Source organism: Bubalus bubalis, chromosome 14 (genome assembly GCF_019923935.1).
Source record: "Bubalus bubalis isolate 160015118507 breed Murrah chromosome 14, NDDB_SH_1, whole genome shotgun sequence".
Taxonomy (NCBI): domain Eukaryota; kingdom Metazoa; phylum Chordata; class Mammalia; order Artiodactyla; family Bovidae; genus Bubalus; species Bubalus bubalis.
The window spans coordinates 46,841,279-46,855,127 of NC_059170.1; the positions used below are offsets into that span (position 1 = coordinate 46,841,279).

Consider the following 13,849-nt stretch of genomic DNA (forward strand, 5'->3'; position numbering starts at 1 on the left):
TGGTTGGAACTAAAATTAAGATAATCATGCCTTCACGCACAAAACTTTCCACTGCAGTGCAGCTGTTCTGAGAAGCTACTGAAATAAAAGAGCACTATACGCCCCTAACTCACACCTCTTCCAAGCACCAGGAAAGGACGGTTACGTTAACTTGAGGAAGGAGAAATACTCTTGAGAATTGCGTGAAACCGAATCAGGGCTCTCTTCCTCTGCGCTTGCGCAGGGGAAGACGGTCCCTCCCCGGAAGGAAGCCCGGTCCTCCGGGTTTTACGCAGACGCAGAGCTCTACCTCCAGGCGGAACTGGGGCGTCCCGGGCCCCTGCAAAAGCTAAACACCCGGTGTGAAAGGAAGGTGGCCCCGGGCGGGGCGGGACGCATGCGCGGCAGCTCGCCCCGGGGGGGGAAGGGCTGAGGAGCGGAAGGGGCGGCCGGCTGCTCGCGGTGCGGAGCAGGGTCAGGATGGACGAGGACGTGCTGACCACCCTGAAGATCCTCATCATCGGTGAGAGCGGCGTGGGCAAGTCCAGGTGAGACGGGTCTGCGAGCCGTGACGACAGTGGCGGGCTCTCCTCCTCGGTGGCGGCTTGTTTCTTGGGGCCCCGGCGGGAACGGTAAACGGCGGCGGGCCGGGCCGGGCCGGGCCTGGCCGGGGCGAACTCGGCTCGCGGCCCCGCGGCCTCGGCCCGGCCTGGTTCCCTGGATCGCGTCCCCTGCTGTCGCACCGGGAGAAGAGCGATTCCGAGGGCGCCGCTGGGCCGGCCGGGTCGCCGCCGCAGAGGCGCCTAGGGCGTGGCGGGCGGGTCGGGGCCCGAGTCCCGCGGAGGGAAGAGGCCTCCCAGCCCCGGGGATCGAGCTGCCTGTCACCCCGCGAGCGGAGAGCCTGTGACTTGACCATCGTGGGATTTCTGTCGGGCTTTCTCTAAATACGTGAAGTTCTGCACAGGAAGTTTCGTGACGCCATAGGTCACATTCCTGGTCTATTTGGGTGCACCCGGTAGCCAATTATTCTTTTTTTTTTTTTTAATGAGTCAGCTGTGAAAGAACTCATAAGTCTTCTGACTGCTTAAATAATTCACTTTGGTCTAAGATGCAGGAGCTTAAGCTATGGGCCACTTTTGAGAATCCAGTGTAATTGTTTCTTGCTCTGCCACGTCATATAGAGGTAACGAAACACGTTAGTTTGTGTCTTTTCTTTCTTGACGGTTTTTGCCGGGGGCGGGGGGCGGGTAATAATGTTGACAGTAGTTAAAGTTGAGTATTAGGGAAGACGTGGAGCCTGCTGGGTGTTGGGCAAGAGCTGTGATTTCATCCAGGTCTTAGAGCAAAGTTCTCCAGGTGAAGTTATCCTTGTCATCCGATTATGAGTAGGGTGTGTCCCAGGCTGCTTAGATCTTTAAATGAGATCCAAATTCCAGAAGCTGTAAACAATTTCATATTTTACCTATGCCTCCTTATAAGCTTATCTTTCAAATTACTTCGTGAGATCTTATTTTTTTTAAGATATTTAAGCATTTGAAATCTGTAATGTGTTCTGCAGCTTTATGTACTTTTAAAGCATGACAGTGTATTTTCATAGTTTCCCTCTTTTGATGTACTTTGTGTATTGGAATGAGGAATTTGTACGTAACAAGGAATAAAGAAATGAAACACTGCAGACTAAAAAAAAATAGTATGTGTGTGTGTATGTGTTATTTAAAGGGCTGAATGATATTTTCATTATCACTATCTAGTATATGTGAGAGTTAAAAAGTTAAGTAATATGTGAACATTGTCTTAGGAATTCCCTGGCCACGTGACCTTTTTTCCTTCTTGAGATGTGACTCTCGTTTAGGTTAAGGCATATGAAATTTCTGATTTTGAAGTCAAGACTGGTTGGATGTTGTTTTGTGTGGTTCAGCCCAAAACATGGTTGGTTGGTGCCTATTCTAAGTGTATTGGAGGGATGATTGAGTGAAGCTCGCTTTGTCATGCCCCACTCTTTGCAACCCCATGGACTATACAGTCTGTGGAATTCTCCAGGCCAGAAGACGAGTGGGTAGCCCTTCCCTTCTCCAGGTGATCTTCCCAACCCAGGGATTGAACCCATGTCTCCGGCATTGCAGGTGGATTCTTTGCCGTCTCAGCCACCAGGGAAGCCCAAAGTAAACATTCCTATTGTTGTTATTGTTCTGTAGTTGCTAAGTCACAGTGAAAGTTGATATTCTTTCTCTGGAGTAAAATCTGTTAAGTGGATTTATTGGTTTCCTTGGTCCCCTCCTGGCAAACAAATTTATTTGGAGTGTATCTGCTCCAATTTTAACACCCTTACCTCTTTGAAGAAAGGATTGCATTTAGGGAGAAAGTTACCTTATCTTTCCAGCTGGATATACATTACTGGTGGACATGATATGCTCTGGAAAAAAACTTGGAACACTTATCTTCCTAGATAAAATGAGAATAAATGACTCTTTAGAAGCCTGGGCTTCCCTCATAGATCAGTCAGTAAAGAATCTGCATGCAACGCAGGAGACCCAGGTTCGATTCCTGGGTTAGGAAGATCCCCTGGAGAAGGAAATGGCAACCCACTCCAGTATTCTTTCCTGAAGAATCCCATAGACAGAGGAGCCTGGCGGGCTACAGTCCATGGGGTCGCCAAGAGTCGGATGTGACTTAGCAACTAAACTACTACTTAGAAGCCTATGCTTTTTAAGGGGCTTCCCAGGTAGTGCAATTGGTAAAGAAACCTGCCTGCCAGAGCAGGAGACACAAGAGACTTGGGTTCCATCACTGGGTCGGGAAGATCCCCTGGAGTAGGAAATGGCAACCTACTCCAGTATTCTTGCCTGAAGAATTCCATGAACAGAGGAGCCTGGTGGGCTACAGTCCATAGGGTTGCAAAGAGTTGGACATGACTGAAGCAATTTAGTGTAGCATGCTTTTTAAGGTGAGTTAGTACAAAAACATTTGACATCAATATAATCCTACAGGATTGTTCTAACCAATAGTTTCTATTTCTCTGTAAATCTAGAATTAATGAAAGGCAGGCATCACGTATGTTGTTGAGAAATCATTGCACAACAAAGGAGATCTTAACTCATTCAAACTAGTGGGTTATTTTTCCAGTTTATTTTATACTTGGAGTTAATAAAACATGTGAGAGCAGCCAGGAGATCAGAATGATGGAACTGGTGCTGCCGCTTGTGTGCCCTTGTGTGTGACACTCAGACACTCTAGGCCTTCATCTCTTTGTTTCAAAAGTGAGGTTGGAGTAGAAATCTCTCAAACCTATCTTGTGTTGGATGTGTAATATTCTTTGATTCCATGGCTAGCGCATGGTGAAGTAAAGAAGTAGCAAGGTGTTTCAGAACTGGAAGGGACTATAGAGACCTGCTGTTATTTACTTTGCTGTCCCTTCTTTGTCTCTTACATCCCTGTCCTTTTTGACCAGTTTCATTTGTAAACTGAGAAATGCACCTTAGTTATAATCACACTGATTAATTATAGATTTGATCTCCTCCAAGTGGAATGGCAGGAGTTATTCCTTCCCTCTACAGCTCAGTATTTTGCTCCTTAACCGTTGAAAATGAAGGCTTAACCATACATGCTTTAGAACCGTGTTGCTTAATCATTTTCGGGTTGTGGATTCCTTTCAAAATCTAGGAGAGAAATAGACTCCCTACCTAGAAAAATGCACATGTAGAATTTAGGATACATTTTCATCTGACAGTGTACCCATGGCTAAGATCTGCTCCCTTATCCTCAGAGCCTATATTAAAATTTGTTGTTTTACCTCCTTGCCTTTCCTGACAAAATTCTGTTAATGACAAGTGATGTTTTAAGGATTGGTAATTATATAAGAAAACCCCCTGGCTCAGTATCTGGCTCATTGTCCAAGTTCAATGAATAATAGCCCATACTGTTCTTATCATTTATGTTACTGTTATGGTATCATTACCACTAGTGCTAGGTAAGGGTCTACATTTTTGTAATATTTTCTTTGGTGACATGAGTATAAATACACAACTTTTCTATTCTTAAATTATGAGTAACTGAAATTTTTTGGCTTCCCTAATTTGAAGTTTAATGTTGGGGAGAGAAGAAAATTTTTATGAGTAGTCTTTTAAGATTCTTATTAGTGCTGTCACCTAATTCATGTTGGAATTAAATAAAATTAGTTATAGTTCAATGTTAAGTAGAAAAAGCTCCAATTTGATTCTTTTGTCTTACTTTGCTTTTGTCATGCTGGTTTTGTGATCACCAGAAAGCAAAACTGGGAAAGGGAGAGTTAGTCCTTCAAATTGAATTAATGACACTGGGTTTGGAAAGTGCCAAGAGACCATTATGTTTTGCAGTATACCCTGTGGACAAAAAAAAAAAAAAATCTTTAGCAGCAGTAATTACAGTCTATAGAAATAGTCATACACTTTTTTGTCCCCTGAAATTCAGACGTAAGATAGTTATTGTCTTGATTTTATTAATGCAATTAAGTCAATAGAATGGTCTCATCCTACTTAGGGATAATGTGAGGGGAGATTTATTAATTTTATAAATCTAAAAGCAAGGAGATCAAACCAGTCCATCCTAAAGGAGATCAGTCCTGGGTGTTCTTTGAAAGGACTGATGCTAAAGCTGAAACTCTAATACTTTGGCCACCTCATGCGAAGAGTTGACTCATTGGAAAAGACCCTGATGCTGGGAGGGATTGGGGGCCGGAGGAGAAGGGGATGACAGAGGATGAGATGGCTGGATGGCATCACCGACTCAATGGACGTGAGTTTGGGTGAACTCTGGGAGTTGGTGATGGACAGGGAGGCCTGGCGTGCTGCGGTTCATGGTGTTGCAAAGAGTCGGACACGACTGAGCAACTGAACTGAAAGAGCTTTAACAAAAACTTAGGTTTTATTTTTGAAGAACTTCTAATAACTGACATTTCTGCCTTATATTAAATAAAATAATTCTGGAAGATAAAATCTTGGAATACGTTTGTGATTATCTTTTCCTTTCATTTCATGCCTTCCTTCCTTTCTTTACCATTTCCCAGGTGTACTCCTTCATTATCCCCTACTATAATCATGGCAGTTGTCTTCTGTTGATTTTCTTAGGTTTTTTGTTTTTTGGGTTTTTTTGCTGGCATTAACTTTTCAAAATATAGAGCAGTTGCTGCCATTCCTTTCTTTGGCAGCCTTCGGTAGCTGCATACTGCCGACTTGCTTTCATGCGCCTTACCCAGCATTGCCAGAGGAAACCTACTCTGGCCAGCGTGTGACCTTCAGCCCTTACTTTTATTGTGTCTCTTCTTCTCACTTGGTAATAGTCAGACTACTTGTTTCAAAATGCTTGATTTCATACCTTTCTGTTTTTACCTGAATTCGGAGTGGATGAAGCATTAGATTTCTTAAAAATTTAATTTGTTGCATTCCAAAAGACTTCCTCTTCCCCTTTTGTCCATGTGGGTTAAAGCGTTACATGTTTGCTAATACCATTTTCTCAGAAGGGCATACCAGTAGTTATAAAAAAAAAAACAAAAACCTCTTTTCACACTTAGGAAATGGAGCATGGGAAATGTTTTCTAGTAAACTACTTTGCTTTGGGGATTCTTTAATTGCCTTTCCAATAATTTAATTCCTCTGAATATACCTGCAATGAGGCCATGTTTCTGGAAGCTGACTACATTAGCTCTTTGAAGTTGTGTCTAACTTGTGACAAAATACAGCAATCAGGAAGATTTATCAAATGTTGAGAAAGAGAAGTTGAATTACTAATCTGTCTTTTTGACATCTCTTTTAGCCTGCTCTTGAGGTTCACAGATGATACTTTTGATCCAGAACTTGCAGCAACAATAGGTAAGCCCATGTTTAAAATTTTAGTAGAAATGCCAAATACTTTCTTGCCTTCAGGCTGTTTTATCTAACTCCCCCTACCCATCCTCTCACTACCCCACTGCTTCCATGTCTGTCAAAATCTTACTTGTCTTTCTAGTGTTACCTTTGGTAGTCATTCAGTTTCCAAAGTCTTTGTAGATCTAATCAAGCAAAAATATAACTTCCATTGCTGTTGTCTTATGGTTCTTTGTTAACACTGAGGATGTCATGATTATCTTTATACACATTCTTGTGCTGTGGGACGTCTTTTATTTAGCAGCATACAGTCATTTGAATGTTTATTGTATGCCAGGCACTGTCCTAAGAGGTGGGTTATGCTGATCAATAATACAACTTGGTGCCCGTCATAATGGACCTAGCAGTGTCACTCACGGTAGAGTGTGTTGGTTTTGTATTTTTAGCATTTCATATAGTATCCAACATGTTTCTGGCAACATGTTTATTGATATTAGTTATTAAAGACTGTGTGCATAAATACCTTTTAAAAACTGGAGTTTAGATTGCCTGAAAGTGGTTTGCCATACCAGCTTATTAAAATATATGAGAAGATAGAGCTAGATAATTTGGTATCACATGTTTAGGGAGTAGATGACAATGTAAAGGTTCAAGAGACAACTTGCAGTAGTAGAAAGAGCTGAGTCAGAGCAGTATGAGCATCTTGGCTCTGCCTCGCACGTTGTCATCTTGAGGGAGTCATTAACTTCCTTGTCCTTATCTGTAAGTTGGGAGTAATTTGAGCAAGAGAATACATTTTTCTTCCAGCTCTAAAATTTGATGATCTGATGAGTAGAATGTAGTAAAGATCTGATCTTGTATTGCAATTAGGGAAAGTGTCTTAATCAGATTCCCGAAATGTTCATATTTATAACATATGCTTTAGCATTCTCTCCACATATACACGCACAGTATTCTTGCTTTTTTCGAATTGTTTGAGAGAAAATTGCATTCAGTATCTTCAGTGTCTTTAACTCTAAATACTTTAATGTACATTTCCTTGGTGAGCATGGATACAGTTCTCTATACAGATAGATTTTTATCAGTCATCCTGCTAATATCATATATGCCAAAGGAAAGAATTATTTCTGGTCCAGAGTCCAGTCCAGGATCCTACATTGAATTTTGCTGTCATTTTTCCTTAGCATTTTTCCTTAGTCTCTTTTAATCTGAACAGTTCTTCATTCTTTCTCTGTCTCTTTGTCGCCTTGGCATTTTTGAAGAGCATGTGCAGGCCAGTCGTTCTGTAGAAAATCCTTCCACTGCAGTTGTCCATGTGTCCTCACGGTTAGATTCAGGTTGTGCATTTGGGGCAGGAATTCTCAGCGGTGCTTCTCAGAGCGTGGTGTGTATTGGTGCCGTTAGTGGTGACTGGCCTCGGTTACTTAGATGAAGTGCACCATGTCTCTTCATGTCCACTGTCATTCCAGCTCCGGTGGTTGTTGAACTGTGGTTTTTCAAATCCCATCTTTCCATTTACATTTCTTACTTAGAATTCTGTAAGGAAGAGCTTTGGACGTGAGTCTGAGCAAACTCCGAGAGATGGTGGAGGACAGAGAAGCCTGACGGGCTACAGTCCTTGAGGTCACAAAGAGTCGGACAGGACTTAGTGACTAAACAACAACAACAGAGGAAAGGCTCTTCTTCGTTTCGATCAACATGATCTCATGGTGCCTCTGAATTTAATAAATTATATCAGGCATTACTTCTCTTTTGTATGACATATTAGCATTGACAGATATACTGTTATGTATGAAAATGGAATCATTTAAAACACTACTAGTTCAAAATCTGTTTAATTTGGTTTTGGTATATTATTTGCTTCTTTAAAAAATGAGCTATTAGTAAAACTTGATTTTACTCAGAACATCCCTGGTATTGGATAAGCAAAGAGTAGAAGAATAGTAACTGGCAGGAAAAAAAATGTGCCTAGAGTTAAATACTGGCTTCCCTGGTGGCTCAGACAGTAAAGCGTCTGTCTACAATGTAGGAGACCCGGGTTCAATCCCTGGGTCGGGAAGATCCCCTGGAGAAGGAAATGGCAATCCACTCCAGTACTATTGCCTGGAAAATCGCATGGACAGAGGAGCCTGGTAGGCTACAGTCCATGGGGTCGCAAAGAGTCAGACACAACTGAGCAACTTCACTTTCACTTTCAGAGTTAAATACTAAGGGAATGATCCTATATATAATATAAACTTGTTCTTTAAGCTGTAAGTCTTGTCTGACTCTGAGACCCCATGGACGGTAGCCTATCCTCTGCTTGGGATTTCCCAAGCAAGAATACTGGAGTGGGTTGCCATTCTTTCTCCAGAGATTCTTCCTGTTCCAGGGATCGAATCCTCATTTCCTGCATTGGCAGGCAGATTTTTTACCGCTGCCGGGGAAGCCCATAGTATAAATTGTCTTCATTTCAAACCCAAATGTCATTGGGTTCTTAAAGATTGACAGATGATTTGTTGTCTTTATTACTAAAAAGGTTCTGCTTTAAAAACAAATACTAAGATTAGCATACTGAGAGAACATTCATAATTTGTTCCCCCAGTCGACCCTGGGTCTTGAAAAGAATCTTTAACATTTTGGCATCAGATAATTTTCTGCTCTAGGTTATAACCAATATACACATGAGGTTTTGAAATAAAAATAATTATCTTAGTTGTTAATGGCCATATGAAAAATAGTATTTTGTGGAAAGTTAGTATTTTACCTCACAATGTAATAGTAAGTAAAGCACACCTTTATCTTTCAGTAATGTAGTGAGACATTCAAGTTTCTATCATGTATAAAATACTAAGGTTAATTGTTGGACTTTGGGTCTGAAGATGGTACTGTTAAGTTGGCATTTTCTTCTGCTTTCTGGGAATTGGCTATTAACAACAAAGAGGGAAAAACTAAAATACAAGCCACATGGTCTGCTAAGCCACAAAACTGGAATGGCTGCCTGAAGCAGTGGAGACCAGGCAGGCCACCTGTGAGAGAAAGTGGACGATGCCATGGCTGCAGAGCTTGGAGCCAGCAGGAGATGCTTCATGAGTTTGAGAGGCCCACCTTGAGGTGCAAAACCTGTTAGCCTTTGTAAAAGCAGAATGGCTTCTCAAGCCAACGGCAGGAGTTTCCCTGTCTCTGGTTCGATTTTGAGAAGTTGGGAAATGAAACCAAACAAGGAGTCACACAGACAAGAGGTGATGCCTTTGACTAATGTTAAGGCCTTCTGTCTCCTCTGGATGTTGAGAAGTAAATAGCTAACTGATTCTTATGTAAAACCCTGAATCAAAACAAAATTTTGCTGGTACAGAACTCATCCCACTATGGCCTTCTGTATTAGTTTCCTGTAGACAGCTTGTCTAGGAAAACCTCATTACTTTCAGTGATGAGTTGGCAGAAAGAATCCAGCTCAAGGCCACTACTGCCATTCGAGAATCGAAAAAGGAGAAAGGAATGAAAAAACAAAGGACAGGTGAAGAATAGTCATCAGAGAAAAATATTGCTGTAAAGAAGATGAAAATAATGATCCAACATCTTCCCATGAATTTAAGACCCTTAATGGAAATATTTATCAGTGAGAACACAAAACAGTGGTATGAGGTCAGGGAAGAGACAGTGTGACTACATGAGAAAGTGCAGTGTAAGCTGACTGAGTGGAAAGAAAAATAAGATAAAACTATTGCTGAAGTGAAGATGAAATTGGAGGGCTCACAAGGGACAGTAGAGACTGTGGAAAACACAATAAAGAACAATAAGCTAGAAATGGATGAGTGGTAGAATTTACCCAAATGAATAAGAATGTTAAATTCGAGTGAGAAAATATGGAAATCACAAAAGAAGATTATATATAGTCTGTTTTCATCTTAAAGAAGAAACATAATGAAACAGCCAATATTTAATGATATAATCCAAGGTAACATTTCTAACATAAAAATAAACACACACACAGACAAAACTGTAAGAATATTTGACCAGGCTTTTGTTACATGGGAATGTTTTGGGGGGAAAAAAACATTAGATTTTTCTTTTTTCCATGGCCAGGCCATAAGATGATGCTTAATCATGTCTTTATCTGAAGTACTTAATCAGCTGCATTAGATACAGTTGGTTGAATTTAAGCATGGATGTTAGATCTAGTCTGAGTAAATAGCCACAATTTTCTTCATGTATTCTGTTTGTTTGTTTTTTTAATTTACCCTTCCTAAAGAAACCTTTGAATACAAAAAGTGCTTTAAGTAAAACCTTTCAAATAAAGAGAAAATTTAGAACGTGGTCTCTACTTAAGACAGGTTCACAAACTACTTCTTAATTTGTAAGACTTAAAATTGTTAAAAATGCTAAATTATTTTGTGAGGGTTGATGCATTTCAGCTAAAGTTTGACGAATTCTGGTTGTTGTTGGTTGACTTAGGTCAGTGATTCTTACTACCTCCTTAGTAGGTTTTTAAAAATACCCATTTTGGCTTCTCAGTAAAGCGTCTGCCTACAATGCGGGAGACCCAGGTTCAATCCCTAGGTCGGGAAGATGTCCTGGAGAAGGAGATGGCAACCCACTCCAGTATTCTTGCCTGGAAAATCCCATGGACGAAGGAGCCTGGTAGGCTACAGTCCATGGGGTTGCAAAGAGTCCGACATGACTGAGCGACTTCCCTTTCACATTTTGGCTTCTAAGGGCACATATAAGATCTCCATCCACATGTTACTTTATCGTTTGAGCTTACGTAACAGAAAGATAACTTAATGAAAATAGAAAGCAGCTAATACATCTTGTTTAATGCCATAACATAAACTTGTTAAAATACTTGGAAATGTAATATAACCTAAAGAAAAAAAGAACTATTCTATTTCATATAATTTAATTTAGGTTAACATTTTAAATGGAGTAAAGCAATAAATATGGCTCTGACATTTCATTATTTCGAATAATGTCAAATGGTCTTCATCATATATAAATTGTTTCTTTTTTCCAGCCTACTTAGAGGCTTTATTAGGAAAGGTTGTGATTTTTTTTTCCCATGTGCCTTTCAGCTCTAACTTACGGTTGACAGACCTTTTTATACTGAAATGTCCTTGCTTTCCTAGTTAAGTCTTTACTTCCTTTGTTTGATATATTTCTGGATTTGGTATATTGCTTTGGGTGGTGTAGTCATTTCCACAACACTGATTCTCCCAGTCCACGAACATGGTATGTCTCTGCACTTGTGTCACCTTTGATTTCTTTCATCCAGTTTCTTACAGTTTTCTGTGTGCAGGTCTTTTGTCTCCTTGGGGAGGTTTCAGTTCAGTTCAGTCACTCAGTCATGTCCGACTCTTTGCAACCCCATGAACTGCAGCACACTAGGCCTCCCTGTCCATCACCAACTCCTGGAGTTCACCCAAACTCATGTCCATTGAGTCAGTGATGCCATCCAACCGTCTCATCTTCTGTCGTCCCCTTCTCCTCCTGCCCCCAATCCCTCCCAGCATCAGGGTCTTTTCCAATAAGTCAACTCTTTGCATGAAGTGGTCAAAGTATTGGAGTTTCAGCTTTAGCATCAGTCCTTCCAGTGAACACCCAGGACTGATCTCCTTTCGGATGAACTGGTTGGATCTCCTTGCAATCCAAGGGACTCTCAAGAGTCTTCTCCAACACCACAGTTCAAAAGCATCAATTCTTTGGCACTCAGCTTTCTTTATAGTCCAACTCTCACATCCATACATGACTACTGGAGAAACCATAGCCTTGACTAGACGGACCTTTGTTGGGGAGGTTTATTCCTAGGTTATTTTCTTTTTGTTTTGGTGGTAAATGGGATTGTTTCTTCAATTTGTCCTTATCTTTCATTGTTAGTGTATAGGAATGCTAGCAATTTCTGTGTACGTATCCTGGAATTTTACTAAATTCAGTGATGATCTCTAGTAGTTTTCTGGTAGCATCTTTTTAAGGTTGAGGAAATGTCCTTCTATTTCTAGTTTGCTATTTCTACCTTCTGTCTCTATGAACCTTTCCTACCTTCTGTCTCTATGAACTTGCCTAGTCTATAGAATCCTTGTATTAGACTCATAATATTTTTGTAGACTCATACAGTATTTGTTATTTGTAGACTCATACAATATTTGTCCTTTTGTAATTGGCTTATTTCACTTAGCATAGTGTGTTTAAATTTCATATGTGTTGTAGCATATATCAGAATTTCATTCCATTTCATAGCTGTGTATATCAGAATTTCATTTCATTTTATGACTAATAATATTACATCGTATGTACATACCACATTTTGTTTATCCTTTCATCTCTCCGTGGATACTTGAATTGCTTCCACTTTTTGCCTTTTGTGAATAACAACTGTTGTGAACATTGTACAAGTATCTGTTTGAGTTCCTGTTGTCAGTTCTTTGGGTCTATACCTAAGAGTAGAATTGCTATGTTATATGGTAATTCTATTTTTAGCTTCCTGAGGACCCACCAAGCTATTTTTTACAGTGGCTGAACCATTTTACATTCCTACCAGCAATGCACAAGCATTCTAATTATGTCCTTGTCAATGCTTGTTATTTTTTGTTTTTTCTTTAATAATAGTTTTTAATCCATTATGATAGTGTCTCAGTGTGGTTTTAATTTGCATTTCCTTAATGGATAATGATGTTGAGCATCTTATGTGCTTGTTGGCCATTTGTGTTTATTATTTGAAGGATTGTCTGTTCAGATCCTTTACCCGTTTTTGAATCATGTTTTCTGTTGTTGAGTTATAGTCATCCTTCATATTAGAAAGCTTTCAAATATTTTTTCTCTCTCTCTTTTTTTAATTTTTGGCTGCACTGGGTCTTCGTTGCGTCGTGTGGGCCTCTCTTGTGGAGCACGGGCTCTGAGCACGCAGGCTCAGTGTTGCGGTGCGCTGGCTTCTCGAGTTGCAGCACAGGCTCTCCAGTTGTGGCCGCTCCCATTTTGTGAGATTTTTTTTTCATACCCCCTTGATGTTGTCCTTCAATGCACATAAGTTTTTAATTTTGATGAAATCCAGTTTATCTACTTTTCTTTTGTTGCCTGTGTTCCTGGTGTAATTGCCAAAAAAATCATCACCAAATCCCATGTCATGAAAATTTTTTTCCTATATTTTCTAAGAGTTTTTAAGATGTAGGTGTTACATTTAGGTCTGATACATTTTGTGCTAATTGTATATGGTGTAAGGTAAGGGTCCAACTTCATTCTTCTGTTTGTGAACATCTAATTTTCTGAGCACCGATTATAGAAAAAACTGTCCTTTCCCTACTGCATCTTCTTGGGTTCCTTGTTTACAAAGTCAGCTGGCTGTATATGTGATGGTTTATTTCTGGCCTCTGCCATTGGTTTACATGTCCTTTATGCTGGCACTGTTCATTTTAGTTATTGTAGTTTTGAGTCAGTTTTGAAGTTGTAAAGTTCGAGTCCTCAATTTTTTTCAGTACTGTTCTGTTATTTAATGCCTCTTGTAATTCTGTATGAATTTGAATGTCAGCTTTTCCATTCTGCAAAAATGCTGTTAGAATTTTTATTGGATTGCATTGGATCTGTAGATTACTTTGGGTAATATTGTTATCTTAACAATATTAAGCCTTCCAACTCATGAACAGAACATGTCTTTCACTTACTTGTGTCTTCTTTAATTTCTTTCATCAGTGTTTGGAAGTTTTCAGTGTATAAATATTTAAGCTCCTTGGTTAGGTTTATTCCTGAGTAGTAGTATTGTCATCATCTATTTTTAAAGTATTTTATTTTTTTGATGCTATTGTAAATGAAATGATTTTTTTAAATTTTATTTTTGGATTGTTTATTACTAGGATATAGAAGGAGAAGGCTGGAGAAGGCAATGGCACCCCACTCCAGTACTCTTGCCTGAAAAATCCCATGGGCGGAGGAGCCTGGTGGGCTGCAATCCGTGGGGTTGCAAAGAGTCGGACACGACTGAGTGACTTCACTTTCACTTTTCACTTTCATGCATTGGAGAAGGAAATGGCAACCCACTCCAGCGTTCTTGCCTGGAGAATCCCAGG

General features: G+C 40.2%; 1 protein-coding gene across 1 annotated transcript in view; it reads left to right on the forward strand.

Moving 5' to 3' along the window:
• The first annotated feature begins 283 nt into the window (after positions 1–283).
• RAB18 (RAB18, member RAS oncogene family) overlaps positions 284–13,849 on the forward strand; it is a 28,902-nt gene continuing 15,336 nt past the window's right edge. The window contains exons 1-2 of the mRNA XM_006041658.4: positions 284–527; positions 5,767–5,822. Coding sequence (XP_006041720.2) covers positions 460–527; positions 5,767–5,822 — 124 coding nt within the window. The 5' untranslated portion in view covers positions 284–459. The remainder of the gene's footprint in view (positions 528–5,766; positions 5,823–13,849) is intronic.